Raw genomic sequence first — 27,059 nt, forward strand, 5'->3', positions numbered from 1 at the left:
CAGGACAGGGCTTCCGCAGGTGACCTGGGGGAGGCGGTCCCTGGGGTTGTCCCCCCGGACCTTCTCACTCGCTGACCCCCCCGCAGCCACCAGAGCCCAGCCCCCACTGAAACACACCGGCACAGCGTCTGCCTGAGTTTATTTGGGAAAGCGAAGAATCGAACAGAGACTCAGAAAATAAATATGGACCGAGACGAGGCTGCTTGGTGAGGGAGCTCGGAGGCCAGCGGGAGGGCGCGGTGGAGGGCGGGGGGTTCCTGGACGGCGGGACTGCTCTCAGTCCCTCCCCAGGGGCAGGCCCCGGGGGCTGGCGCGCCGCTCGCGGCCGGGGGCCCTGCGCTGAGCCCGCGGGAGCCCGCACACGGTGTCCTGGCAGGAGCAGCTCTCGATGTGGGTGTAGCGGTGCTTCCGGGAGCTGCCGTCGGGGCAGCTCAGCTCTACCTCCCGCTGGCTGGTACGCCCCTCCTTGCAGCAGGAGCACTGGTGATCCAGGGCCTGGGCCTCGGCCGAGTACCTGGGGCGCGGGAGGGCCAGGGTGAGGAGCCGCTCCCAGGCGGAGGAGCCCCGTCCCTACCCCCCACCCCCACCCCCGGGCCTGGGCCTCACTTGACGGAGGTCCCGCAGGACCCAGAGCAGGAGTTCATCACGACTTTCTTGGTGCAGCCGGAGTGAGAAATTTCCTTGGTCATGGGGACGGTGGAACAGAAGATCCTGGTCTCATTCCGAGGGGTGCCTGGCAGGAGGGGGTGGAAGCTCTGGGAGAGGGTCTGGCGGAGCTCGGGGCAGGGGTTCTCCACACCTTCAGGGGCCCACGGCTTCCTCCCTACGGCTGCTTCTCCCTCCCCAATCTCATCCGGCCTCGGCTGCCCCCAAGCCCGCAGGGCATCCCGTCAAATTCAGCGTCCAGTGGACAGAGGCAAAACGCCATCCCCGTGCCTCTCCCGCTCCAGGGTCCCGCGCTCCAGGGCCCCCGCTGGACCGCCCCACCCGGCCGCCGCACTCACATTTCCTGCAGCATCCGTTGGGCATGAGCGTGACGGAGCCCTGGAGGGAAGAAGAGTGAGCCAGGACCCAGGACCGCCCCCCAACAGCAAGCAGCCCCTCCTGCCACGGGGTGTGGAGCGGCAAGGACCGGACCGCCCCTGGGGACCCCCCACTCACTGGGAGGCAGATGCTGGGGTCGAAGTCAGGGCAGGTGATGTTGGACACGGAGGAGATGAGCTGGTTGTGGATGTTCGCGCAGCTGAAGAAGGTGCAGTTGTTGTTGGGGTCGTGACGTATGTCCCCGGGCTGTAGGACAGAGGGCGGTGTGGTGAGGGACAGCAGGACACCCGGCCGGCGGGCCCCGAGCCACTGGGCAGGGGACACCCAGGAGGGGCCTCGGGACAACTGCCAGCCTGCAGTCCAGAGACACATCCACACCCTAACCGCCGGCACCTGCCGATGGGCCCTCGTGCAGAGAAAGGTGTTTCTAGATGTGACAAAGTTAGAGGTCAGGAGAGCAGACCGTCGCGGATGACACAGGTGGCCCTTCATCCAGCCACCAGTGTCCTTGCAGAGAGCAGGGGGCACGGGACAGGGGGCAGAGAGTGCACGGATGTGGCCACGAACCCAGGGCTGCCTGAGCCCCAGAGGCTGCAGAGGCAGGAAGGCCCCCAGAGCCTTTGCAGGGAGTAGGCCCCCCTTTGATCTTGGCGCCGGACTCGCCGGGGGGCAAGAGTCAGCCACTCACGGTGTTTCCAGCCCTCATCTGTAGTCCCCGGTCATGGCCTCCCCAGGACCCTTGCAAAGCCGCACCCAACCCAGCAGAGACCCAGCTGGGGACAAGGAGTGGTCCCAGGCTCCCCCGCTGGCTCCGGGTGGGCCCGCGCCCCGCCCCGCGTGGAGAGGCAGGACGAGCCCTGTGAGCCGGGGCGGTGGGGGGGTGTGCTCCCCGCGCACCTTCAGGATGATGGTCTCGGTGCCGGGTCTCTTGATGATGCAGTGGGTCTGCTGACACTTGCCGCAGCACTGCCCGGGCACGTCCACCAGCTCGAAGCCCTGCGGGACACGCACGCTCGGGTCGGCGCGAGCAGGAGAGGCGCCGGGAGCCGGGCGGGGGGCCGGCGGGGGCGGGGCGGCTTACGGGGCTGCAGCTGTCCTCGCAGTGCACGTGGGTGCAGGAGATGATGTTGAGCCGCGAGCCGCCGTCCGTGCGGTTGGTGCAGACACAGTCCTCGCACTTGGAGGAGTACACTGGCGACCCGGGCTGGGGAGCAGGAGGCCGGTGAGGCCGGCCCCGCCCACGCCTCCCGCCTGCCGCAGGGGGTCGTCCCGCCTGCCGCCGGGGGTCGTCCGCAGGCCCAGCAAGCGTCGAAGGCCCAGGGCGGGCACACCCACACCCCCCCACCCCTGCACTCTGCCTACCCCTCCCCCCGGGGCTCAGCTGGTACTCAGCCTAGGACCCCTCCTTGGCCCAGGACCGCCCCTCCGCCCGGGACCGCCACTCCCACCGGGACCGCCCCTCGGCCGGGGGCTCACCTGGTACTCAGCATTCGCGTGAACACACACGCCCTTGGGCACTGGAGGAAGAGAAAGGGGAGGGGGTCAGGCAGGCCCCGCAGGCGACGCTGGGTGTGTGTACCGTGTGGGGCCACCCCCCGCGGCTCCCCGACGCCAGGCCCCACTGACCACAAGAGTAGGACGGGCAGCACTTCCCGGGTTTGGTCTCGCTGCTCACGTCGAAGCCCAGCGGGCACTTGGGCGGCTTCCCCTGGCACAAGCTCGTGTTGCACTCTGCGGGGGACGGAGCACGCGGTAGGAAGGGCAGGGCCTGCAGGCCGCGGCCGCCTTCCACACGCAGCTCGGGGGGACGCGCCCTGCTGGCCCAGCCCCTGCGGGCCCCCAGGTCGGAGGCGCGCGCTCGGTGCGGAGCGGGGGATCCCTCCGGGGCCCTTACTGCAGGACGTGATGTTGCAGCAGGTGTCCGCGGGGTTGACCTCGGTGAGCGGGTAGGTGCCGTCCTCCGGGCACGTGACCGGCTCCTGGCGGCACTCCTTGGGCTCGCAGATGATGCCGCGGCCGCCCTCCAGGCACACGCAGTCCTTGCAGTCAAACTCAAAGTGCTCCCCGAACTGGGGGCAGAAAGTAGGCGGGCGGGTCACAGCGCCTGCCCCCTCGCCCCCTTCCGCATGCCGGGGCCGCCCGCCAGGCGCCAGCACTCAGCCGGGAGGGGCACCGTGGCGGGCGTGGTGCCGAGGGTCCTGAGGGACCCCGGTGCCCTCCCCGCGTCCCCGCACACGGGCCACATCACTGACAACACAGCCGTGACCCAATCCTAGCATTTACCCCCACGGGCCTGGCACGCGGCAAATCGCCACACGTGTGTGTGGGGTTCACGGGCTAGAACCAAGGAGTCCAGCGCACGTGGAAGACACGGACAACACTGCCAAGACGTCATGTTGGATTTGGACGGAGTGTCTGATGCCCGAGGGTGGGTGGACAGTTGGACGGACAGAGGGAGAGAGGGTGGCTGCGTGACGGTGCGGATGCGTAGAAGGAGGCGGGGGGACGGGGCGGCACGGTGGGAGATGGGGGGGCAGCCAGGGGGCAGCCAGGGGCACCCAGGGGGCAGCCAGGGGCACCCAGGGGGCAGCCAGGGGGCAGCCAGGGGCACCCAGGGGGCAGCCAGGGGCACCCAGGGGGCAGCCAGGGGGCAGCCAGGGGGCAGCCAGGGGCACCCAGGGGGCAGCCAGGGGCAGCCAGGGGGCAGCCAGGGGCACCCAGGGGGCAGCCAGGGGCAGCCAGGGGGCAGCCAGGGGCAGCCAGGGGGCAGCCAGGGGGCACCCAGGGGGCAGCCAGGGGGCAGCCAGGGGGCAGCCAGGGGCAGCCAGGGGGCAGCCAGGGGCACCCAGGGGGCAGCCAGGGGCACCCAGGGGCAGCCAGGGGGCAGCCAGGGGGCAGCCAGGGGCACCCAGGGGGCAGCCAGGGGGCAGCCAGGGGGCACCCCTGCTGGCTCAGCCTTCCAGGACTTGAACGACAGGACGCAGGGTTTGAGACTCCCAGGTTCCTGTGTGCGACCCGCCCTAGCCCCCCAGACTCCCGGTGTGTGGGTGAGTCCCTCCCAGCGCCGGGAGGAAGGGCCGACCTTTCTGGGCACGTCATCGGGTCCCACGCAGCCTGGGGAGGGAGAGAACACAAGTCCGTCAGCGGAGCCCAGAGCCGCAGGACCCGGGGGCTTCGCCGAGCCAGGTGGGCGGGCGCCATACCGCACATCTCCACGCAGACGTCGAACCCGGGGGCGTAGTTCATGGTGCCCTCGGGACAGAAGCAGCCTTCCACCAGGCGGGCGTTCTTCTGCGCTATGGGCCTGGGGGAGGACATCACGAGACGGGTGTGTCGCAGGCGGGGCCGGGCCGGCGGGACCACGACGCCCAGCAGTGTCTGCCACCCTGGCGCACACCCGTGGGGCGAGCTGGCTGTCCCTGCACACCTTAGAGCAGCTGTGCCAGACTCGCAGGAAGGCTCGTCCGCGGGGCCGCAGGCCCGGTACTCCCTGTGCGGCGGGCACGTCATTGCTGCGGGAGGGGGAGGGGATGAGAGGAGCCCGGGCCCCCTGGCGAGGGACAGGCCTGCCCAGCCTCTCCTGCGCCCGCCCGCAGAGAGCGATCAGCCGTCCAGCGCCGCCCACCTCGGCCCCCCACGCCATCCCCGAGCTGGGACGCAGGTGCCCAGGTGCCTAGGCAGGCTGGCGGGAGCCCCAGGCCCCCTGGCACCCCCAGCCCGCCTTTCCTCCCGCCCCAAGGCCCAGGCCTGCGTGCGCTCCCCACCCACCCGGCCCTCCCACCCCCGACGTGGCTTCAGGCCAGACACGGCACCCAGGGAAGCCCAGAAGCCCAGAGACCCGCGGGCCGCAGGTCTGGGGCGGGGGGACACGCACAGCAGACCCCGTGGGTGTGGTTCCTCCAGTCGACACAGATGTTGGCCTGGGCACAGAGGGCGGCGTAGGCCTGCAAGCTGGCACACTCCAGGCCCGAACCGGGCACGAAGCAGCTGTCGAACACGCAGGCCTCGTAGTAGTGCTTGGGGGGCACCACAGCGTGGCACGGTGCGAACAAGCTGTGGGGGAGGGGCGGGTCATACTCAGGCCAGCCCTCCCCAGCCACCCAGCACCTCCACCCAGAGGCCCTCCTGGAGCCTGGCTCAGCCCGCATCCCCCCAAAACAGGCACCCGTGGGAGGGCAGTGTCCGGGGAGTGACCGCGCGACCTCAGGAGAGGGGGCCAGCCTGGGGGTGGAGAGGAGCTCCAAGCTAAGTGGCTGCCAGGGGCCGGGACCCCCGCCTGCAACCCCAGGGAGTCCCCCAGACTCAATTCGCACAGCTCTGGGGACAAGGCCCTCGCGCGCATGGCCGCTCGCTCTGGGCTTTCTCCCGGATCCCAGCCCTGAGCGCTCGGCCTGGCCCCGCAGCCCCTCTCCCTGTGGCCTGCAGCTCAGCCAGTCCCACCGAGGCAGGAGAGATTGGGAGGTCAGGAAAGGCACGGGGCTATGTGACAAGACAGCTCAGCCCCGTAGACGTGAGAAGCCCCAGTCCTGGGCCCCCCGCGACCCAGTACCTGCCCACGGCACCCTGACTGCCCTGGACGTCCCGGCCCCGTGCTCAGCCCCGGGCTTCAGCTCCTCTTTGCAGACGGGAGTGCAGCACGAGACGCCACTGCTCCCTGAGACCCTGACCCCGCAGCTTGCAAGGGGCCGGCAGGGGCACCTGTCTCTGATGAGCTCGCAGAGGGGAGACGCGCAGTCCTTGCCGGAGGTGGTGCTGGCCCCTGGCGGCGTGACAGCCGGACGCTTGGTGGTGACGCTGGTGTGGGGACAGTGTGGCTTGGAGGGATCGTTCACGACCCACTGGTCAGCCGCCAACTCGCAGTCGGACACGACCTCCCCGCTGGGCAGCATGCAGTCGTCCGCCGTGTCATTGGTGCACGTGCCTGTGTGGGGAGGGAGCCCACGTCGTACACACCAGCCCCCGGACCCTCCCCTTCTCCAGCCTGGGGCCCCCGGAGACCGTCAGGCCGGGGCCAAGGGCACAGACGGGACAAGACTCCCATCGGCCTCTTCCCACGGGGCCCGGAGCCGGGAGTGGGAGAACCACGGCAGGGCTGGCAGGAGCCCTCACCCAGCCCCCCACCTCTGAGCTGCCCTCCTGGGGGGGGAGGGGCCCGCAGGGGCCGAGGGGCTCACCGCACTGGCCCTTGGTGTTGTTGCCAAACAGGCGGTGAGGCAGCGTGATGGAGAAGGAGAGCCCGTTGTAGGTGATGAGCGCGCCCAGCTTGGAGATCTCCACCACGTAGCTGATGCCCGACTGGTACACGTGCAGCTCGTTCTTCATGTAGGGCAAGGCCACGACCTGCCTGTTGACCTGCACCTGTGACCGGACACGGGGTCAGGACAGCCAGCGGGCAGGTGGGGGACCCTCAGCTGACCTCAACCTGGCCACTCGGGAAACAGAGCCTCGTGGGTCCGACAGGGGTGAGTCGGGGCAAGCCGAGACCTCCCAGAGCACCTGGGATCACCCCACCCCTGCCTGTTTTCAGGCCGGTGTGTCCAGTGGGTGGACCTCAGCCTGTCCCCCGGCTCCCTGGCGACGGCCCGGGTCCCTTTCCCACCGCTCTCGCCAGACTTGTCCTGGCCAGTCCCCGGGGGGAGGTCACGAGGACACTGCACTCAGAGGCCCGGGAGACGCCGGGGCTGAGGGTGCGGCTCCGGCTCCAGGACACGAGCAGCCGCACACGAGTGTGTGGCCAGCGCCGTGCTCGGGAAGGGGACTCCGCCCAGAGACTGGGGCCCGGGCTGGTGGTGGTGGAGCGCAGAGGTCAGGGGACAGCGCGGTCCGCCCCGGAGCGAGGGCACGGGCGCACGGCGCAGCCTGCGTGGGCGCCCCCGACCTGGCCGCGCACCTGGACCTTGATGGGCATCATCTGCAGGGTCTTGACGAGAACCTCCTGGGACTGGTAGCGCACCACGAGCGTGCGGGGGCAGGACACCCGGTCGTTGGCGTCACAGTGGTAGTTGTCGATGTAGACACCGAAGTTGCCGAGCGTGGGGGTGATCTCCTCCACAAGCACGTACGTGCAGTTCCCTTGGTAGCTGTAGTACAGCCCGTCGAACGTGACATAGTGGGGGTCCCCCCAGCCCGCGCAGTAGCCTGTGGAGGGTGCGCCGCTGAGCCATGCCGAGACCCGGGCCCGGGCGGCGCTGGGGGCAGGAGCCGGCGGAAGCCCCGGCCGGACGGGCACCGCGAGCAGGAACCCCCAGGGCGCGTGGGTCTTCCAAGCCCGTTCTGTGGGACGGAGCCTCGCTTTGGAGCCGGAAGACCCGGGCTCTAAGCCCAGCTCTGCTCCCCCAGCCCCAGGAGCAGCACCGTTCTGCAGGGGTGGCCCTGCTCCCCCAGGCAAGCCCCTCCCTCCCCCGGACCCTCTGCCGAGGAGGGGCAGTGAGCAGGAAGCCCACCGCAGGCAGCCACGGCGCCCAGCCCAGGCCCCGCACCCAAGGGCCTCAGACCCTGCAGTCACCCCACCACCAAGGGTCCCGCGCCTCAGGGGGACCTACAGTCGCACTCCCAGTGCGGGCAGCACTCCTCGGGGCTGTAGACGAGCGTGGGCCGGAGCCCGTTGGCGCAGGTGGGCTCAGGCGGGACCTCGCACTCCACCTCCACGAGCTCTACGGTGTTGTTGTACTTGCAGATGGCCATGGTGCAGTTACACAGCCACCACTTCTCATTCTCCTGCGGCGGGAGGGCGCGGTTCAGAGGCACCGGCCGGGACCCCCTCCCACGCCCGCTGGAGGCCGAGCCACCAGACACCCCGTGCAGGACGCGGCTCACTGCCAGCCAGCTCCCCGCAGCAGGGGAGGCTGGGGGAGATGCGGGGGCTCCAGCGGATCCTGCGCCCGGAAGGCCAGTGGTGCAGCCGCAGAGACGGGGACAACTTGGGGTGACCCGCGGACAGGCAGCGCCTGGGCTCCAGACGCCTGGTGGCCCGGTGCGTGTGCTTAGTGCCAAGGGGACAAAAACTGGCCCACGGCACACTGACCTGTCTGGGAGGGTCAAAGTCCGGGCACCCAGGGGGCTTGGTGGTGGCCACTGTGCTCGATGCTGTAGGCGTGGGTGGTTTGGGTGTTGAGATGGGTGTCGGCTTGGAAGGGGTGGGTGCCGGGGAGGGCGTGGACGGGCACGACCAGTTGAAGATCTCAATGGTACAGGCCAGCGAGCAGTTCGCATAGTAGCAGGTGTCCCCGTGCGTGCCGTTGTACACCGTCTCACCTGCGGGGGGAGAGGCCGGTCCCCCACTGTCCAGACAGGGCTGGCCACTGGGCTGTGCAGGCGCGTCCCCACGAGGCCACCCACCCCCACGCCCCTGGCACACGGCTGCAGCAAAGGGGGCTGAGCCCAGGGACAGCTGCCCACACCCAGCATCCAGCTTCCCCGACGAGCTCCTGGTTTCGACTCACGCCTGACCCCTCACCCCTGGTAAAGCAGAGGCCGAAGCCCCACCAGCCGGTCACCAGAGAGCCCGAGTGAGAAGCTGGGGTACCTGGTGCGAAGTATGTTTCGTTCAAAACGCAGCAGCGGACCTGAGTGGAGGACCTGACCGGGCCCGTGCTCACACCGACGTTGGGGGTGGAGATCGGGGTCAGGGTGGGGGTGGGCACATAGGAGGTCGTGGTGCTGGCGGTTGGGGGCCTGGAAGGCGTGGGCGGCCTGGGGGTTCCTGTGGTGGTCGTGGACGCAGTCGTAGGAGTGGGTGTGGAGGGGGTTCCTGGGGTGGGCGAGGGTGGTCTGGTGGTGGTCTTGCTGGTAGGCGTGGTCTTCGAGGAGGCGGGACCAGAGGTCTGCGGGCCTGTAGGAACGGAGATTTCAGGGCAGAGCTGACGGCACCGCTCTCCGAGAGGCCACAGGAGCCTGATGGCAGATGCCGCCTCCTCGCAAAAAAACCCGCTCGAGGCGTGGCACGTGGCACGGAAAGGCCGTCGTCCACTTTCCTGGCTCTCGGCCTCGAGGGAGGCAAGGAGAGCAGGGCCCACCGTTCCACAACGTTAGGTCCCCGGCGGGGAGGCGGAAGCCGTGGTCACAACATCGGTCCCACTGAGATCGTGCTGACCAGCTGCCCTCCAAAGCCCTACTGGGAGGTGCAGACACAAGTGGCAGACAGAAGGAGGGTCCCTAGGGCACCTGGCCAGCAGCCTCCTTTCCCCACTGGCCCCACATGCCACAGTGGGGCTCCCTCCCTAGGCTGCTTTGCCCTGGTGCCCATCACTCTGCCAAGGACAGAGGAACAAGGACCTCGGGCAGCTGTGCCTGTGGAAAGACACCTTAGGGGAGCAGGGGGGAGCCCTCAGCTCTGCCGCTCACACACAGCCTGACGGTCAGCAGCTCCCTCAATGCTCAGTAGCCACCCTGCCATGCAAGCGAGGCAGGCCGGACCCTCGCTCGGGGACCCTCTCCCCGGGCAGCACGGGGGCAGCACCTCACATGTGAGAAGCCGTACAGCTCCTTGGCAGGAAAGCTCGCTCGCCTAGACCAAGGGGCCTGAGCACACCACAAGCACACAGTCTCCATGCCGATTACGTGCCTGGAGGGCTGCTCCCGGGCGAGGGCGGAGGGGAGGCCGAGGTGCCCCCAGTGGTAGTGCCCTTTGGTTCAGTTGGCGGAGAGGGAGACAGTGTGCTGGAAATCTCCACGATGGCTGTCGTGCTGGTCGTTGATTCTGTGGAAGCAGGAAAGGTGAACTGAGAGTTGGAAGGAAAGGAAGGCTCAGGTCAGGGTTTGGGGAGGGGGGATGGGGGTCTTACCTGCAGGTGTAGAGCCCATGCTGGTGCTGATGGTGGGGGTCGAAGTCGGGGTCACCGTGGTGGTGGTGGTGGTTGGCGTTGTGGTCTCGGTACCCGTGGTGGTGCTGACGGTGGGGGTCGAAGTCGGGGTCACCGTCGGGGTCACCGTGGTGGTGGTCGTGGTTGGCGTTGTGGTCTCGGTGCCCGTGGTGGTGCTGATGGTGGGGGTCGAATTCGGGGTTACCGTGGCGGTGGTGGTGATCGGAGTGGGCGTTGTGGTCTCGGTGCCCGTGGTGGTGCTGACGGTGGGGGTCGAAGTCGGGGTCACCGTGGTGGTGGTCGTGGTTGGCGTTGTGGTCTCAGTGCCCGTGGTGGTGCTGATGGTGGGGGTCGAATTCGGGGTCACCGTGGCGGTGGTAGTGGTCGGAGTGGGCGTTGTGGTCTTGGTGCCCGTGGTGGTGCTGACGGTGGGGGTTGAAGTCAGGGTCACCGTGGTGGTGGTCGTGGTTGGCGTTGTGGTCTCGGTGCCCGTGGTGGTGCTGACGGTGGGGGTCGAAGTTGGGGTCACAGTGGTGGTGGTCGTGGTTGGCGTTGTGGTCTCGGTGCCCGTGGTGGTGCTGACGGTGGGGGTCGAAGTCGGGGTCACCGTGGTGGTGGTCGTGGTTGGCGTTGTGGTCTCGGTGCCTGTGGTGGTGCTGACGGTGGGGGTCGAAGTCGGGGTCACCGTGGTGGTGGTCGTGGTTGGCGTTGTGGTCTCGGTGCCCGTGGTGGTGCTGACGGTGGGGGTCGAAGTCGGGGTCACCGTGGTGGTGGTCGTGGTCGGCGTTGTGGTCTCGGTGCCCGTGGTGGTGCTGACGGTGGGGGTCGAAGTCGGGGTCACCGTGGTGGTGGTCGTGGTTGGCGTTGTGGTCTCGGTGCCCGTGGTGGTGCTGACGGTGGGGGTCGAAGTCGGGGTCACCGTGGTGGTGGTCGTGGTCGGCGTTGTGGTCTCGGTGCCCGTGGTGGTGCTGACGGTGGGGGTCGAAGTCGGGGTCACCGTGGTGGTGGTCGTGGTCGGCGTTGTGGTCTCGGTGCCCGTGGTGGTGCTGACGGTGGGGGTCGAAGTCGGGGTCACCGTGGTGGCGGTCGTGGTTGGCGTTGTGGTCTCGGTGCCCGTGGTGGTGCTGACGGTGGGGGTCGAAGTCGGGGTCACCGTGGTGGTGGTCGTGGTCGGCGTTGTGGTCTCGGTGCCCGTGGTGGTGCTGACCGTGGGGGTCGAAGTCGGGGTCACCGTGGTGGTGGTCGTGGTTGGCGTTGTGGTCTCGGTGCCCGTGGTGGTGCTGACGGTGGGGGTCGAAGTTGGGGTCACTGTGGTGGTGGTCGTGGTTGGCGTTGTGGTCTCGGTGCCCGTGGTGGTGCTGACGGTGGGGGTCGAAGTCGGGGTCACCGTGGTGGTGGTCGTGGTTGGAGTTGTGGTCTCGGTGCCCGTGGTGGTGCTGACGGTGGGGGTCGAAGTCGGGGTCACCGTGGTGGTGGTCGTGGTTGGCGTTGTGGTCTCGGTGCCTGTGGTGGTGCTGATGGTGGGGGTCGAATTTGGGGTCACCGTAGCGGTGGTAGTGGTCGGAGTGGGCGTTGTGGTCTTGGTGCCCGTGGTGGTGCTGACGGTGGGGGTCGAAGTCGGGGTCACCGTGGTGGTGGTCGTGGTTGGCGTTGTGGTCTCGGTGCCTGTGATGGTGCTGACGGTCGGGGTCGAAGTCGGGGTCACCGTGGTGGTGGTCGTGGTTGGCGTTGTGGTCTCGGTGCCTGTGGTGGTGCTGACGGTGGTGGTCGAAGTCGGGGTCACCGTGGTGGTGGTCGTGGTTGGCGTTGTGGTCTCGGTGCCCGTGGTGGTGCTGACGGTCGGGGTCGAAGTCGGGGTCACCGTGGTGGTCGTCGTGGTTGGCGTTGTGGTCTCGGTGCCCGTGGTGGTGCTGACGGTGGGGGTCGAAGTCGGGGTCACCGTGGTGGTGGTCGTGGTTGGCGTTGTGGTCTCGGTGCCCGTGGTGGTGCTGACGGTGGGGGTCGAAGTTGGGGTCACCGTCGTTGTCGTCGTGGTTGGCATTGTCGTCTCGGTGCCCGTGATGGTGCTGATGGTGGGTGTCGAAGTCGGGGTCACCGTGGTGGTGGTCGTGGTTGGCGTTGTGGTCTCGGTGCCCGTGGTGGTGCTGACGGTGGGGGTCGAAGTTGGGGTCACCGTCGTGGTCGTCGTGGTTGGCATTGTCGTCTCGGTGCCCGTGATGGTGCTGATGGTGGGTGTCGAAGTCGGGGTCACCGTGGTGGTGGTCGTGGTTGGCGTTGTGGTCTCGGTGCCCGTGGTGGTGCTGATGGTGGGGGTCGAAGTCCGGGTCACCGTGGTGGTGGTGGTGGTCGTGGGGGTGGGCGTTGTGGTCTCGGTGCCAGTGGTGATGCTGATGGTGGAGGTCCAAGTCGGGGTCACCGTGGTGGTGGTGGTGGTTGGCGTTGTGGTCTCAGTGCCCGTGGTGGTGCTGATGGTGGGGGTCGAAGTTGGGGTCACCGTGGCGGTGGTGGTGGTCACAGTGGGCATTGTGGTCTCAGTGCCCATGGTGGTGCTGATGGTGGGGGTCGAAGTTGGGATCACCGTCGTGGTGGTGGTGGTCGTGGGGGTGGGTGTTGTGGTCCCAGTGCCCGTGGTGGTGCTGATGGTGGGGGTCGAAGTTGGAGTCACCGTGGTGGTGGTGGTGGTGGTCGGGGTCGGCGTTGTGGTCTCAGTGCTCGTGGTGGTGCTGATGGTGGGGGTCGAAGTTGGGGTCACCGTGGTGGTGGTGGTCGTGGTGGTGGTCGGGGTGGGCGTTGTTGTCTCGGTGCCCGTCGTGGTGCTGATGGTGGGGGTCGAAGTCGGGATGCCCGTGGTCGTAGTGATAATGGGAGTGGTGGTTGGGGTGCCTGTGGTCATGGTGCGGGTCGGGGTCGGGGTGCTAGCAGGAGGCAGCGTGGAAATACAGTATTCTGGCAATACACAGCACTCAACATTAATCTCGTAGTTGAAGCAGATGGGCGGTGTGGTGCCCCCCGGCTTCTGGTCTTCATTTTTGCACACCAGCCCAACAGAGAGGTCGCACACCAACTTTTGCCCAAGTTCTTCGATGGGAATTTGGGGAAACATCACAGCTCTGCAAGAGATGTTGGCTGCCCAGCCTTCTTTACAGAGGCCCTGAATCGATTCAATATCCCCACCTGGTCTAGAAGGGTTCGGTTTCCCGGAATCCACCCAGCCTGTCCAGTTGCACTGAGGCACACACGGAGCGACTGTTGGCTCTGTGGTGCTTAATCCTTGGGTAGGCGTGGTGGTGCTGGTGGTCGGGGACTCTGTGCCTGTGGTGGTGGTGGTTGGCGTGGTGGTGGTGGTGGTCGGGGTGGGCGTTGTGATCTCAGTGCCCGTGGTGGTGCTGATCGTAGGGGTCGAAGTAGGGGTAACCGTCGTGGTGGTGGCCCGGGTGGGCGTTGTGATCTCAGAACCCGTGGTGGTGCTGATGGTGGGGGTCGAAGTTGGGGTTGCCGTCATGGTTGTGGTCGGGGTGGGCGTTGTGATCTCGGTGCCTGTGGTGGTGCTGATGGTGGGGGTCGAAGTCGGGGTCACCGTCATGGTGGTGGTCGGAGTGGGCGTTGTGGTCTCGGTGCCCGTGGTGGTGCTGATGGTGGGGGTCGAAGTTGGGGTCACCGTGGTGGTGGTGGTGGCCGGGGTGGGCGTTGTGGTCTTGGTGCCCGTGGTGGTGCTAATGGTGGGGGTCGAAGTTGGGGTCTCCGTGGTGGTGGTCGTGGTGGTCGGGGTGGGCGTTGTGGTCTCAGTGCCCATGGTGGTGCTGATGGTGGGGGTCGAAGACGGGGTCACCGTGGTGGTGGTGGTGGCCGGGGTGGGCGTTGTGGTCTTGGTACCCGTGGTAGTGCTGATGGTGGGGGTCGAAGTTGCTGTCACCGTGGTGGTGGTGGTGGCCGGGGTGGGCGTTGTGGTCTTGGTGCCCGTGGTGGTGCTGATGGTGGGGGTCGAAGTTGGGGTCTCCGTGGTGGTGGTCGTGTTGGTCATGGTTGGCGTTGTGGTCTCGGTGCCCGTGGTGGTGCTGATGGTGGGGGTCGAAGTCGGGGTCACCGTGGTGGTGGTGGTGGCCGGGGTGGGCGTTGTGGTCTTGGTGCCCGTGGTGGTACTGATGGTGGGGGTCGAAGTTGGGGTCACCGTGGTGGTGGTCGTGGTGGTCGAGGTCGGTGTTGTGGTCTCGGTGCCCGTGGTGGTGCTGATGGTGGGGGTCGAAGTTGGGGTCACCGTCATGGTGGTGGTCGGAGTGGGCGTTGTGGTCTCAGTGCCCGTGGTGGTGCTAATGGTGGGGGTCGAAGTCGGGGTCATCGTCGTGGTGGTGGTGGTGGCCGGGGTAGGCGTTGTGGTCTTGGTGCCCGTGCTGGTGCTGATGGTGGGGGTCGAAGTCGGGATGCCTGTGGTGGTAGTGATAATGGGAGTGGTAGTTGCGGTGCCTGTGGTCATGGTAGGGGTCGGGGTGCCTGTTGTGGTTGTGGTAGGGGGGGTGGTGGTCGGGGTGCCCGTGGTGGTGGTCGTGGTGGGTGTCAGGGTCGGGGTGCTAGCAGGAGGCAGCGTGGAAATACAGTATTCTGGCAATACACAACACTCAACATTAATCTCGTAGTTGAAGCAGATGGGCGGTGTGGTGCCCCCCGGCTTCTGGTCTTCATTTTTGCACACCAGCCCAACAGAGAGGTCGCACACCAACTTTTGCCCAAGTTCTTCGATGGGAATTTGGGGAAACATCACAGCTCTGCAAGAGATGTTGGCTGCCCAGCCTTCTTTACAGAGGCCCTGAATCGATTCAATATCCCCACCTGGTCTAGAAGGGTTCGGTTTCCCAGAATCCACCCAGCCTGTCCAGTTGCACTGAGGCACACACGGAGCGATTGTTGGCTCTGTGGTGCTTAATCCTTGGGTAGGCGTGGTGGTGCTGGTGGTCGGGGACTCTGTGCCTGTGGTGGTGGTGGTCGGCGTGGTGGTGGTGGTGGTCGGGGTGGGCGTTGTGGTCTTGGTGCCCGTGGTGGTGCTGATGGTGGGGGTCGAAGTCGGGGTCACGGTGGTGGTGGTCGTGGTGCTGGGGCTGGGCGTTGTGGTTTTGGGGCCCGTGGTACTGATGGTGGGGGGCTCTGTGCCTGTGGTGGTGGTGGTCGGCGTGGTGGTGGGCGTGGGGGTCGGCGTGGCTGTGGTGGTAGTGGTGGTGGTCGTCGGGGGTTCTGGCGTAGGTGTGGATGTAGTGGTGGTGGTGGTGGCCGTGGTCGTGGACGGGGGACACTGATCCATCGGCACACAGCAATTGACGCGAATCTCGTAGTCGTAACAGACCTCAAATGGCCCGTTTCCAAACTGGTCTTCATTGTAGCAAATGAACCCGAAGGTGACATTGCACTGCGCATTCTGACCCGCCTGCTCCCAGCTGAGGTGGGGCTCCACAGCTAGCCTGCACTCGATGTCCTCAGGGGCCCTACAGACGCTGTCAAAGGTCTCCCAGTCGCCACTGCCGCTGTGCACGCTGGGGTGGTTCTCGTTGACCCAGTCGGACCAGAAGCAGCACGTCCCTACGGAAGGAAGACCCAAGATTGGTCCCCACCCTGGACGCCGCTTCCAGGGAGCTCCCGGGGACTCAGAGAAGTCAGAGTCCCCATGACTGCCCTTCCTATCATGGCCAAAGAGCCAGCTTAGAGAGTATAGAGCCAGACACGGTCCTGCAGCTGAACGCTGAGCCCGAGACAGAAGAGCCCCTCGTGCCACACCTGGGTGACAGACCCCGGCCTCAGTGCCCCAAAAAAGTAAATCCAGGGAGAGTCACCCATTGCAGTGAGGAGGCCCATGCGAAGGGGCCTGGTCTGGACTCCTGCCCGACAGTGCTCTCACCCAGTGCCAGTCTGCTCCGGGCGCTAAGCCCGGGGACCGCTGAGGGCACCGTCTCTGCACAAGGGAGTGTCACTGGCCACCCAGCCCCACAGCTGGGTCTCCCGGAAGGTTCCCTTTTCCTCCTGGCCCACCCGGCACGGGGGCTGCCTAGGACCTACCTGGAGTTTCTGGGGTGGAGGCCGGACCTACAGAAGAACGGGGAGGGAAGGAAGCCTGTCAGCAGCTCGTTGGCCATGTCTCAAAGTCTTTTTCATTTTTACAACTTCCTCTTTCCTCCTTTTTTCTCTCTCCACGCCCCAGTGGCTTGTCCAGCGGCGGCTGCCGCCTCAGCAAGGCTGAGCGCATGGGAGTCTGGGACATTGGTCTGCTTTCGCAGAGACAGCCTCGGAGCTATTCCCCTGCTGGTCCGGGAAGTGTCCCCAGGAAGTGTCCCCAGGTCCTTCACCGCTGTCTGGGCTCGGGGGTGTGGCTGTGATGCCGGCTGGCATCTTAAGGTGAAAGGCCAGGGGCCCAGGAGCACCCCCTGAGCTGAGACGCCCACCATTGTCACCTCCAGCCCATAAGCAGAGGTGAGAGCTCACTGTGACCCGTCCCCCCGCCCCCCTCTTGGCCCCTAGAAGGGCCGCTTCCACTGGGCTCAGGGCAAGGCAGGTGCTCTGGGGTTGGGGACGCATGGCCCTGGGGTCCTACCTGTGCTGGGGGTCGGGGAGGGGGTGGGAGTCGGGGTGGTGGTAGTGGTGGTGAGGGCGGTGCTGGAGGTGACGGGGATCGTGGTGGAAGGCGGCCGGGAGGTGGTGGACACACAGATGTTGAAGTGTCTCTCCACCGTCCCGTTGGGGCCACAGATCTCCCAGTAGCAGAAGAAGCCGTCCTGGGTGTAGTTGAGAATCTTCCCTGGAGAGCAGGACAGAGACCAAGGTCAACATGGCCGGAAAAGGACAGGGACTGTCAAGAACCCTCCCGGCATCCCTTAGCCCCCACAAATGCCAGACCCGTGCCCCCTCGGGACTCCACCGACAGGGCCCCCCATCGGGGCACAGAAGCCGGACGGCACAGAGGTGGCCTCAGCTCCCGTCACAAGCGTGGGGAGGCTGCTGCGAGTCAGAGCCAGCTCTGAGCCGGGAAAGGCCCCTGGGGGGCCCCGGGCCCAAGGAGGGCAAGACGGAGCCCTACCCCCGGAGTCCAGAGCAGACAGCCTGGGGGCTCTCCTGGGGGCCGCTGCACTGGGGTAGAGGCGGGGAACAGCTCACCTTCTTCTGGCTGGCAGACTTTCGAGGTGTTGGTACACACGCTGGAAAGCAAGCGTCGAGCTGCAGAGCACGGGGACGGGCCCTTCCCGGCCTCCCGGCCTCCACCCCCCGCCCTCAGCGCCCCGGGCCCAGCCCCAGGTCCTCTGCCCGCAGACGGGAACTCGCCCGGCTCCCACAGCGTGCCCGTGGGGCTCTGTGTCGGCCCGTGCGTGTGGCTGTGCGTGCAGGTGTGTGTGCACGCGCGTCTGGCGCACCCCCGGACCCCAGCGGGCTGAGCTCAGATACCAAGACTGGCAGTCCTCCTCGCTGGGAACAGGTGCTCCGGGTGGGTAGCGGGTGTCCCCGACATAGCAGCCACATTGGTCCGCCGTGACGCACCGCTTCAGGTCCTCGTCATAGACGGGCCTGTCCTCCGGGCACCGGGGATAGCAGCCTGGCGGGCACAGGACACGGGGCATGGGGCTTGGACCATGGCAGAGGGTCCCACGGCCACCAGACCCCACCCATTGTCCCCACCACGGCAGGTCCTTCTCTCCAGGATGCTCCTCCGGGAAGGCCAGGGAACAAAAGGACAGCGGACCGGACCCCCCCACACTGGGCCCCACACACTGCCAGATGGCCAAGGGGACAGCCAGCACCCCCTCCTGACCCCGCATTCCTCCCATGGGCTAGGACACTCCCTCCCCAGAGCAGGCTCACTCCCTCACGCCCCGAGTTCTCAGCTCCGAGGCCGAGTCTGCCGGACCTGGAGTCCGAGACACCCTGTCTTGGGCTGATCTGCAGCTTCCTGGGGGCCCCGTCCTCTCCCGGATTCTTTCTGCCTCTCTGAGCTCGTGGAACACACTCTGCAGCGCGGTGGGCCCGGTCCACCTGCACCTCGGGTCCCCAGCGGCATGGGGACAGCGTCCCTCCTCGCCGAGGCCCGCTTACCCTCCAGGTAGGACACGGAGATGTTGGAGTGGATGCCATTGACGGTCCTGCAGGTCTCGAAGCTGCGATTCCCACAGGGCTCATAGTGCCACTCACACTCGTCTGGGGGGTTGTAGTAGTCACAGAATACGGCTGCAGGGGCGGGGGTGGGGGTCAGACTCAGGGAGGGCCGAGGCCAGGCCAGCGCGGCCCCTGAGGAGCGACACTCAGCCCCTGGAGTCAGGGAGGCGGCAGGAGACCCCGATGACCCGTCACTTCATGGTGAGGACTGCTGTCCCCACACAGCCCAGCCCCCCGCTCCAGGACAGGGCGGACACTCACGGCACAGGTCCGGCGTCCTCCAGAACACGCAGGCTCCCTCCTTAGTACACTCCTGAGCGTAGGAGGCCACGGCCGAGCAGAAGCACTCACAGTCCCCGCCCGTGTCGCAGGAGCAGGAGTCGTGGACGCAGGCCTCGTAGAAGGGCTTGGGGTCCACCTGCGGGAGAAGGCTCTGTGTGCCCGGCCCCGCCCCCAGGCCCCGCCCCGCCCCAGGCCCCGCCCCACCCCAGGCCCCGCCCCCCACCTTGCTGTGACAGACACTGAAGACCGAGCTCTTGATGATGCTGCATTGCTTCTCGGCCCAGGAGAGGCGGTGCGGGTTCCGGGCGCAGGGATCCGGGGTGACGCTCACGTCCGGACAGGTGGGGGCCTCCTTCCAGCTGTTGCCGAAGTCCAGCTCGCTGTCCACCACCATGTGGTCCCTCGTGGTGAAGTCGTTGCTGGAGCGCTGGTCAAAGTTCCCACACAGCCCGCAGACCCGGCCCTGCAGAGACAGAGAGCAGTGGGACCGGGGTGGGGGGGGGGCTCAGGGTGCTCCGGGAGCGGGCTGGGGGCACGGGGGACGGAGTGGGAGAGGCTGGGGGACTGGGGGGCCCTGGGGGGCGGGAGGCGGGCAGGTGAGGGCTGCCGCGCACCTTGTAGGACGGGGCCAGCTTGATGAAGACAGTGGTCTTCTTGTCCCAGATGACGATGACGCCGATGCTGGCCTCCACCACCAGGTACTGGCCCACCTCCCGCGTGGTGTAGGCCACGTGGTGGCCCGTGTCCCGCTGAATCACCAGGCGGTGCTTGTCCTCCAGCTTCAGCTCCGTCCTCTGTGCCCAGGGGAGAGGCCCTGTCACTGGCCGCGTCCAAGCAGCCGTGAGGGCTCACGCGTTCCCCGGGGTCCGGCGGCACTCACCCCCAAGAAGATTTTGATGGCCTTGGAGCAGGTGACACCCGTGGTGCCACAGGGGACGTTCTCGGTCATGACGCTGAAGGAGCCTGAGGAGGAGTTCTGGCCGCAGTAGTCCTGGGGGCCCACCGAGGACGTGAGCCAGACCGGCCAGGCCACCGGTGCCCCCCGGCCCCGCCCCAGCTGGGCTCCGCGCAGACGCACCCTCCTCGGCAAGAGGGGTAGCCACGAGGCAGGGGCCCTTGACCCCACGCACAAGCCCCTCGCTCCCTGTGCGGCGTGGGAGGGTCACAGAACGGGCGGTCGGAGGCAGGGCTGGGCCCCAACCGCACCCCCTTCGACGGGGCCCCCTCGCCGGGCTGACGGCGGCTCAGAGTGCGATGCGGGGCCACGGGACGAGGGCCGGGGTGGACCGGGCCTCACCTGAACCGCCACGTAGGAGCAGTGCCCGTCGAAGTCGTAGTACTTCCCGTCGAAGGTGACGTAGTGGCCACTCCCGTAGATGGAGCAGGAGCCGTGGCACGGGGACTCGGTGCACGCCCAGCGCCCTCGCCGGCAGGTGCTGAGGGGAGCGAGAGGGGCTGGAGGGGCCGCGGGGGCCCAGGTCCTCCCTGCTGCTCAGAGGGCGGCCTGGCCGCCGGGCAGCACGGGGCGACCCCATCAGCAGCGCACGCGCCCGGCCTCCACGCCCTCGTCCATGTGCACCATGCGCCCCCCCCGCCCCGCCACACACTCCCGCCAGGCCAGACCACGTACCAGGTGTTGCAGTCCACCTTGATCTCGTCCCCGGGGGAGTACAGGTCCTTGTTGTGCACACACGGGCACTCCGCCTCCTTGACGCAGCCGCCGCGGCCGTCGTCCATCAGCCCGTCCGGGCAGACGCAGCCGCTGACGCACTCTGTCTGGTACTGCAGGGTGCCGGGGAGGGACAGCAGGCTTCAGGCCCCGATGGCCAAGCCGGCCTCTCCTGGAGCCGCCCCCTCTTCCTGCTCTGCAGACACCCCTTTGTCCCTTGCCCCCCCGACCTCTGTGCGCTCTCTCTCGGCCTCACCACAGGCCCGGGAGACAGGCGCAGGCTGCCGGCCAGGGGTCCCCACACGGCCCCGAGCCCTCCATGGGCTGGGCGGGGACCCCTGGGACGGGGAGGGCCGAGGAGGCCCATGGTGTGCGGGACCCAGCAGCCGGACCCCAGGGCCAGTGAGGACGCCCGCGTCCACCCTCCCGCATGGCGGGCCCCCGCACGCACGTGGCCGGCGGCTCGCGTCTGACAGCTGGTGGGCCGCGAGCTCTGGACGGTCAGGGCCGTCAGGTTGCTGCAGTCCACGTAGATCTTTGGGGCCGAGCAGCCTGGGGGACAGAGGGGCCACCTCAGCTCAACGGCAGCTGGGGTGGGGGCGGGGCCAGTGAAGACAGGGTCCGGGGCGGCGCCGACTTACTCTGGCCGAGCAGCCTGACCGGCCTGCAGTGCAGCCTCCCGTTCTGGCAGACGCTGAGGGGAGGAGGGCGGAAGTGAGCGGGCCGGCTCCTGGCGGGCAGGGGACGGGGCGGGGGGGGACACGCCAGCGGCGCGGGGACGTGGGCCCTCCGCCTCCCAGCCCTGGCCACCTACCAGCGCTCCTCCTGCCTCAGCACCACCTCCCCGGCCTCCAGGTAGAGGCCATGGTGGTAGCAGGAGCACTTGGCCAGGGGCACGCAGCGGCCCTTCTCGTCCAGGAAGGTGTTGTCGGGGCAGCCGCAGCCGTCCACAGGCGCAAAGCCCTGCGGGCAGTGCGCGTCGGCCTCGGAGAGCGAGCGGCACGTAGGCTGGCAGGTGGTCAGGTTGTACAAGAACACCTGGGAGCTGGGGCAAGAGCCCACGTCCTCGTCTGCGGAGATGGGAGAGGCGGCGTGAGGCGCGGAGGGGCGACCCCAGCTTCCTTCCCCGCCGGCCACTCCCGAGCACCCCACTTCCGTCTGGGAGAGGCAGAGGCCTGTCCAGCCAAGGGGCCCACGAGGGTCCCCGGAAGTCCCCAGCCCACCCCCAGGGAACCCCTCACGAGGAGAGCAGTGGGCCGACCCCTCCCGCCCCAGGGCGCCCGGGGGCCTCCCAGGGACGGCACTCACTGCAGACTTGCTCCCGCCAGCCCCACAGCAGAACGCCCTTGGCAGCACAGGCGCGGGCGTAGGAGGACAGAGCGGCACACATGCAGCCCTCGCTGTTCTGGCAGTTACACGCGTCATATTTGCACCTCTGGGGGCGGAGGAGGCAGGCTGTGACGGGGAGAAGCAGGCGGGCACACCCCCACGTGCACACAGTCGCACACAGATGTGCACACGCAGCGACACCCGTGCACATTCGCACACGGACGGACCTTCCCGTGTGACGGGCAGACACACGCACGCACACACACACGGACACGCCTTGCAGGCCGAGGTCAGGCCCAGCCCGGGGCACACAGCACACTACGCGGGCCCGGTCAGGTGGCGAGTGGTGCACGTGCGGAGCCCACGCACCTTGTAATAGTCTGAGGGGTCCACAGCCGAGTGGCATCTCCCAAAGGGGGTCTCCGTCTTCTTCAGTAGGGAGCACCAGTGCTCGGCATAGTTGGCTGGAGGGGGGGTCAGGACCTCAGCAGGGGCGGCCCCTCCGGCTCATCCCTGAGCCCCGCTGCCTGGTCGCCCGGGCCCCTCCCTCCAGGGCAAGACCACCGCCCTCGGAAGGCGGGGTCCCCACCACCACCCCTCCCACGACCTCCCCTGGCAGGGTAGGTGACACGGCACGGCACGGCACCGGCCCCGGGACGAGGGCCGCCACCCAGCGACGGAGGCCCAGGCCCGGCCCCTTTGCTGGGTCTCCTGGCGGGCAGCCACCGTGGGCCACCATCCACCAGCCACGTGGCAGAAGGCAGCAGGTGCGCAGGCCGGCCGCAGGCCTCCACCCGCCCCGCCCCCGCCGCACACCCCGCGAGGCCGAGCCTCACCGCTCTCGATATTGAGGGAGCAGGGGTCATCCAGCCAGTCCAGCTTGTCGTGACAGCTCGCCTGGGCCTTCCAGGTGTTGGCGAAGCCGGCCCCCGTGGCCTCCACCAGCCCGCCGGCCGTCCTAAAGTCGTCCCCTTCCAGGCCGTTGAAGTTCCCGCAGAGGCCTGAGGGGCAGCGCAGGGTTGGGAAGGGGCAGGGGGCGGGGAGGCGGGCCCCGCGCAGGGCCTCTGAGGGGGGCCCGCCGAGCGCAGCACTCACCCTGCACGCGCCCCTGCGCGGCCCGGTCCAGCGTCACGAAGAGCTGCATGACGGGCTCGAGCTGCACCTGCAGCCTGAGCCCCACGGCGGTGCTCACCATGAGGTGGCGGGAAGACGGCCGGAAGACAGAGAGGCTGGCTGCGGGACGGGGCGTCGCGGCCGGTCAGCGGGGGCTCTGCAGCTGCGGGGTCGCCTCCCGCCCGCAGCCCCCGAGCCGCCAGGCGCTCCCGGGGAGGGACTCACCGGTCGCGTGGGGCAGGCTCACCGGCCGCTCGTTCAGCAGCACGCCGCCGTCCGACTGGAAGGCCACGACCTGCAGGAGGGGGGGGGACAGCCACGCTGAGAGGGGCTGGGGGGCTCTGGGGGGCCGGGCGGGGGCGGGGCAGGGGCGGGGGCACCCACGTTCTTCCTGTTGTCCGCCAACAAAACCACCGTCTTCAGGCAGGTCTGCTTGTCGGTGGAGCCGCAAGGGGCCAGCTCACCCAGGAGGGCGTAGGAGTCGTTGTGGTCGCCCTGCCAGGCACGGGGCGGTGGCAGTAACTGGTAGGAAGCCCGGTGCGGGGCCGAGCCCCACCTCAGCCCGCCCACCCGCCACCCGGCCAGCTACCTTGATCAGCACGTAGTAGCAGTCCCCGTGGAAGGTGTACCTCTTCCCGTCGAAGGTGGTGATGTGAGAGCCGCCCTCCAGGGCACAGGTGCCCGGGCACGGCAAGTCTCTGCACACCCAGCGGCCGGCGGTGCAGACGCTGTGGGCAGCGGGACACACAGCAGGCTCAGCGGTGCCGCCGGCGCTGCCCCCCAGCCCCTCGGACCGGCAGCCCTGCCCCCCAGCCCCTCGGACCGGCAGCCCTGCCCCCCAGCCCCCCGGGCCCCGGACCTACCACTCCTCGCAGTCACTGCTGAGCTGCTGGCCGGGCGAGTACAGGCGCCCGTGGAGTCTGCAGTGGCAGCGGCTCACGGGGACGCAGCCGCTGCCTGCGATGTCGTCATACACGGTGCCTGGATGGCGCGGGACGTGACGTTACCCTTGGCCGGCCTCAGGAAGCCCCCAGTCCCCACACCAGGGCTCCCGACGGTGGGGCCAGAGCCCCGGGCTGGTGTGTGAGAGGTGGGGCGACCCCGAGGTGGGGCCCCAGCCACGCCTCCCCCTCCTCCCGCAGGTGCCCCTGCTCCTTTGGGCAGCACCTGTGCCCCCTCCCCACGCTGCGGGAGCCTGGCCTCCGGACCGCCTTCCTGGGGACCTCCAGGCTCTGCGAGTGGGGCTGGAGGGCGTGAGCCCACAGAGCAATGACCAGGAAGGAGCCCCGCCCAGACTCCCCAAAGCCACCACGGCATGCGTTTAGGGGGAGGGGGTCCTCCACACTTGCCAGGGAGGGGAGCACTGCACCTCACTTCGGGCACCGTGGCCGGCCCCCCCAGCCCGGTTCCAGGGTGCACCGGCCTCAGGGGGCCGCATCGGGGCCACGCCCCCACCCGCACGCCCGTCCCGTGGCCTCCGGGGCGCACACCTTCTGGGCAGAAACAGCCGTCCATGCGGTGCTCCTCGCACAGGCGGCTGCTCTCCAGGTGGGAGCAGGTGTCCACGCAGGGTGAGCCGCTCTCCAGGTAAACCATGTTCCCGGGGCAGCTCTTGGCTAGAAGGGCAAAGGCAGGCCCCTGAGCGGACACACACGCCCAGGGGAGGGGAGTGCGGCAGGCAGCGGAGCAGGACGTTCCCCGACGGCACCCCACTTAGGGCCCCAGGGGCGCCCGCCTCCCCGGCCATGCCGGCCGCCCCGTGGCACTTACGGCAGAACTCGGCGGTCCTCCAGTTGCCGGGTCGGCCGCCGGCGTGGGAGCACTGGCGGGAGAACTCGGCCAGGGTGCTGCAGGCGCAGGAGGGGCCGTCGGGGCAGTGGCAGCGGTCCTGCACGCAGGCCTGCACGAACGGCTGCCGCGGCACCAGCCCCTCGCAGTCCTCGAAGGCCGCGGCCGCCAGCAGCTCCTCACACTCGGCGCGCTGCAGACACGCAGAGCGGGGTTCGGTGACGGCCCATGGCCGCCCCTTCCCGCGATGCCCGCGGCACCCCCCCACCCCCAGGCAAACCACCCCTCGCCCCGGCCCTGACTCACGTGCTGGGAGCAGGACTCGGGGGCCGGCTCCTCCTCGGGGTCCTCGCACACCACCTCGGGCTTATGGACCTTCTGCAGGTTCCCGAACTCGATGGCGCTGAAGAGCACGCCTGGGGGCGCAGGGGGCCATCAGCCGGGGCGCCCAGAGCCTGCACGCCCACCGCCCCCGCCGCCCCCGCCGGCCCCGAGGAGGCCCGCACCGTCAGACAGGAACTCGGAGTAGGTCTGCAGACCATTGTAGTCCCCGCAGAGGCCGCACGTATGGTTCCGGAACTTGCTGTCCAGCTCCAGCTGTTGGGGGAGGAGGGGCGGGTGAGGGGCCGGGGTGAGCGTCCCACGGCCGGGGTGAGCGTCCCACAGCCGGGCCGGCCTCAGCCTCGCCTCCAAGTGGCACTGGGCTCAGCCCGGGCGGCGCAGGTGGCAGGGGTTACCGAGGACCAGGAGGGGCTTGGGCAGGGGGAGGGCGAGCCCAGCTCCCCTCTCCCTGAGGTCCCCCACCCTGGGAGGGCTGCACGGCCCCACCCGGGCTCCCCCACAGCACTGCCGGCCCCCACAGAAGCCCCCTGACAAGGGTCGGGCCCCAGGCACCTGCCCTCCCCTTGGACCCCAGAGGCCTGCAGGAGGCACCTGGCCCCAGGCCCAGGAGGGGCCACACCCACCATGAGTGAGTCCTCCCGGTTCCACATGAGGGTGAGTCCCGCCCGGGAGTAGACCTTGGTGTAAGCGTGGTTCTTCTCGATGAGCAGCCCAGAGCTGTAGTGCGGCATGCTGACCCTGGGGCAGGGGTGCGGGGCGGGACTCACTGGCCGGCCCACCGAGCCGCCCACCACGGCAGGCCCTCCGCCATCCCTCCGCCCCAGGGGACAGGAGGGCCTGAGGCGCGCGTGGGAGTCCTCAGCTCCCAGCCGCGTGGCCGCCCTCTGGGCCGGCTGGGACCCCGGCGGCACAGCCCCCGTCCGCCCCCTGGCTGCCTGTCGCCCTGTCCGCACCCCCTCCGCAGGGACCTGTCCTCAGAGCCGGGCTCTGCCCACCCCGACCAGGGCTGTGCCCAGCCCACGGGAATGGGGAAGACAAAGAGCAGGAATGCAGCTTACAGCCTCACTGTTCCAGGGACAATGGGGGACAATGGCCTGGAAGCGGGAGGGGCTCCCACCGGCTGCTCCTTCTGTAACTGGAGCCTGGGTGCTGCCTGGGGCCCCCAAGGGAGGGGCAGGGAGCCCCTCGCCCGCCCGCACTGGGGGGCCGCCGCCCAGCCGCACTCACATGGCCCCGTTCACTACAACCAGCTGGCGGGTGAGGTAGATGGTGTCGTCCTTGATGGTCAGCAGGATGTACTCGAGCCCGGGGCGCCCCCCGTCGCGGCTGGAGACCCGCTTCAGGTGCACCGCGAACTCCTTGTAGGAGCCCCTGCAGTCGGACGCGAAGTTGTAGTCGCACAGGCCGGGGAAGCGGAAGACGTCGCCGTCGAAGGTCTTGTAGTGGAAGTCGCCCCAAGTGCTGCAGACGCTGTGGCCGTGGTTCTGGGTCCTGCCCTCTGGGGGAGCAGGGGTGTGCGGAGTGAGCAGCCCGCGCCCCCAGGAGGCCTGTCCCGAGGCCCGCCCAGCAGCCGCCCTCCGAGCGCCCTCCGTGAGGCAGTCCTGCTGGAGTAGCCCCTGCTGGACCCTGGTCACCCTGCCCGGGGGGGTCTCAGCCTCCCAAAAGGACATCTCCAGCTGCCACACCCTCACGCCCCAGCCTGGCATGGGATCTGCCAGGCAGGCAGTGGGGACAGAAGGGCTTTCCGGAAGCCCACGTACCCTGTCCACCCAGCCCAGGGTCCCCTGCCCTGTCGTGGCCGGAGTCCGTGCACGCTCAGGTGGTGCCCACATCGCATCCGCATATTTGAGACCAGCTCCCCTCCGGGGGCTTTTTCCCCCAACCCGCGTCAGAGGGAGACGTCCCCAGTTTTTCCTGGAACGACCCCTTCATCATGTGTCCAACACCCCACTCTGCAGAAGGGCCGTCTTGGCCTCGGCCCTCCGAGGGTCCCTGACAGCCGCCCCCTCTTGGCTGCCCCTGCCTGCCCCACGCAGGTGTTTCCAGAAGGCACTGCATTCCGGACACACGCTCTGGCCAGGAGATCGCCGTCGAAGGGACGGCGCGGACCCAAGACTACCTTCCCCCTTCCTTCCCTGCACTCGAAGTCTGCAGGGCTTGGTGGGCACGACCCCTGACCCCAGTGGTACACCCCAGCGTCTGGGCAGGGAGGGTCACTACTCCCAGGTAGAGCCTCTCCTCGGGGCCGCCCTGGCTTTCCCGTCGCCTCTCACCTCTCTGGAGCTCTGCGGCCCCGGGGGAGCTCAGGGCCAGGCCGACGGCCACCAGGAGGGCGAGCGGCAGCCCCATGGTGGCTCCGGAGGGCGGGCGGGAGAGCAAACTGGGGCAGGGGTCCGGGCCTTATATGGCCCAGCAGGAGCGGCAGAGGCGGGGAGAGCAGGGGAGGGGCGAGGGGAGGGTGGGGCGTTTGCCAGTTTACCAAGAAAACAGGTGTGGGGGCTCCGGAGGGGCCACTGGGAATATTGACTCAGGCTATCTGTGGGTTATCTTTTTATTGAGCCCTCGGTAAA

At 68.5% G+C, this 27,059-nt stretch overlaps 1 protein-coding gene across 1 annotated transcript; it reads right to left on the minus strand.

Moving 5' to 3' along the window:
• Positions 1 to 128: 128 nt before the first annotated feature.
• MUC2 (mucin 2, oligomeric mucus/gel-forming) lies at positions 129 to 26,838 on the minus strand. The gene is made up of 48 exons (XM_032358329.1): positions 26,763 to 26,838; positions 25,717 to 25,987; positions 25,113 to 25,227; positions 24,654 to 24,744; positions 24,454 to 24,563; positions 24,130 to 24,340; positions 23,850 to 23,975; positions 23,223 to 23,340; positions 22,949 to 23,087; positions 22,744 to 22,854; positions 22,585 to 22,654; positions 22,342 to 22,479; positions 22,083 to 22,247; positions 21,616 to 21,710; positions 21,226 to 21,352; positions 20,732 to 20,987; positions 20,559 to 20,611; positions 20,369 to 20,469; positions 19,879 to 20,030; positions 19,546 to 19,684; positions 19,129 to 19,239; positions 18,863 to 19,042; positions 18,472 to 18,711; positions 18,228 to 18,384; positions 17,907 to 18,038; positions 17,262 to 17,409; positions 16,977 to 17,017; positions 16,423 to 16,620; positions 13,127 to 15,410; positions 8,570 to 8,703; positions 8,069 to 8,298; positions 7,587 to 7,761; positions 6,935 to 7,182; positions 6,219 to 6,402; positions 5,743 to 5,965; positions 4,919 to 5,097; positions 4,472 to 4,556; positions 4,248 to 4,348; positions 4,127 to 4,158; positions 2,939 to 3,113; positions 2,671 to 2,775; positions 2,521 to 2,561; positions 2,126 to 2,248; positions 1,942 to 2,040; positions 1,162 to 1,290; positions 1,005 to 1,044; positions 607 to 733; positions 129 to 514 (listed from the first exon to the last, which is right to left on the minus strand). Exons 1-48 carry the CDS (start codon positions 26,836 to 26,838, stop codon positions 277 to 279), a joined length of 8,823 nt encoding a protein of 2,940 aa, XP_032214220.1. The 3' UTR covers positions 129 to 276.
• Positions 26,839 to 27,059: the final 221 nt, after the last annotated feature.

Source organism: Mustela erminea, chromosome 9 (assembly GCF_009829155.1).
Source record: "Mustela erminea isolate mMusErm1 chromosome 9, mMusErm1.Pri, whole genome shotgun sequence".
NCBI lineage: Eukaryota > Metazoa > Chordata > Mammalia > Carnivora > Mustelidae > Mustela > Mustela erminea.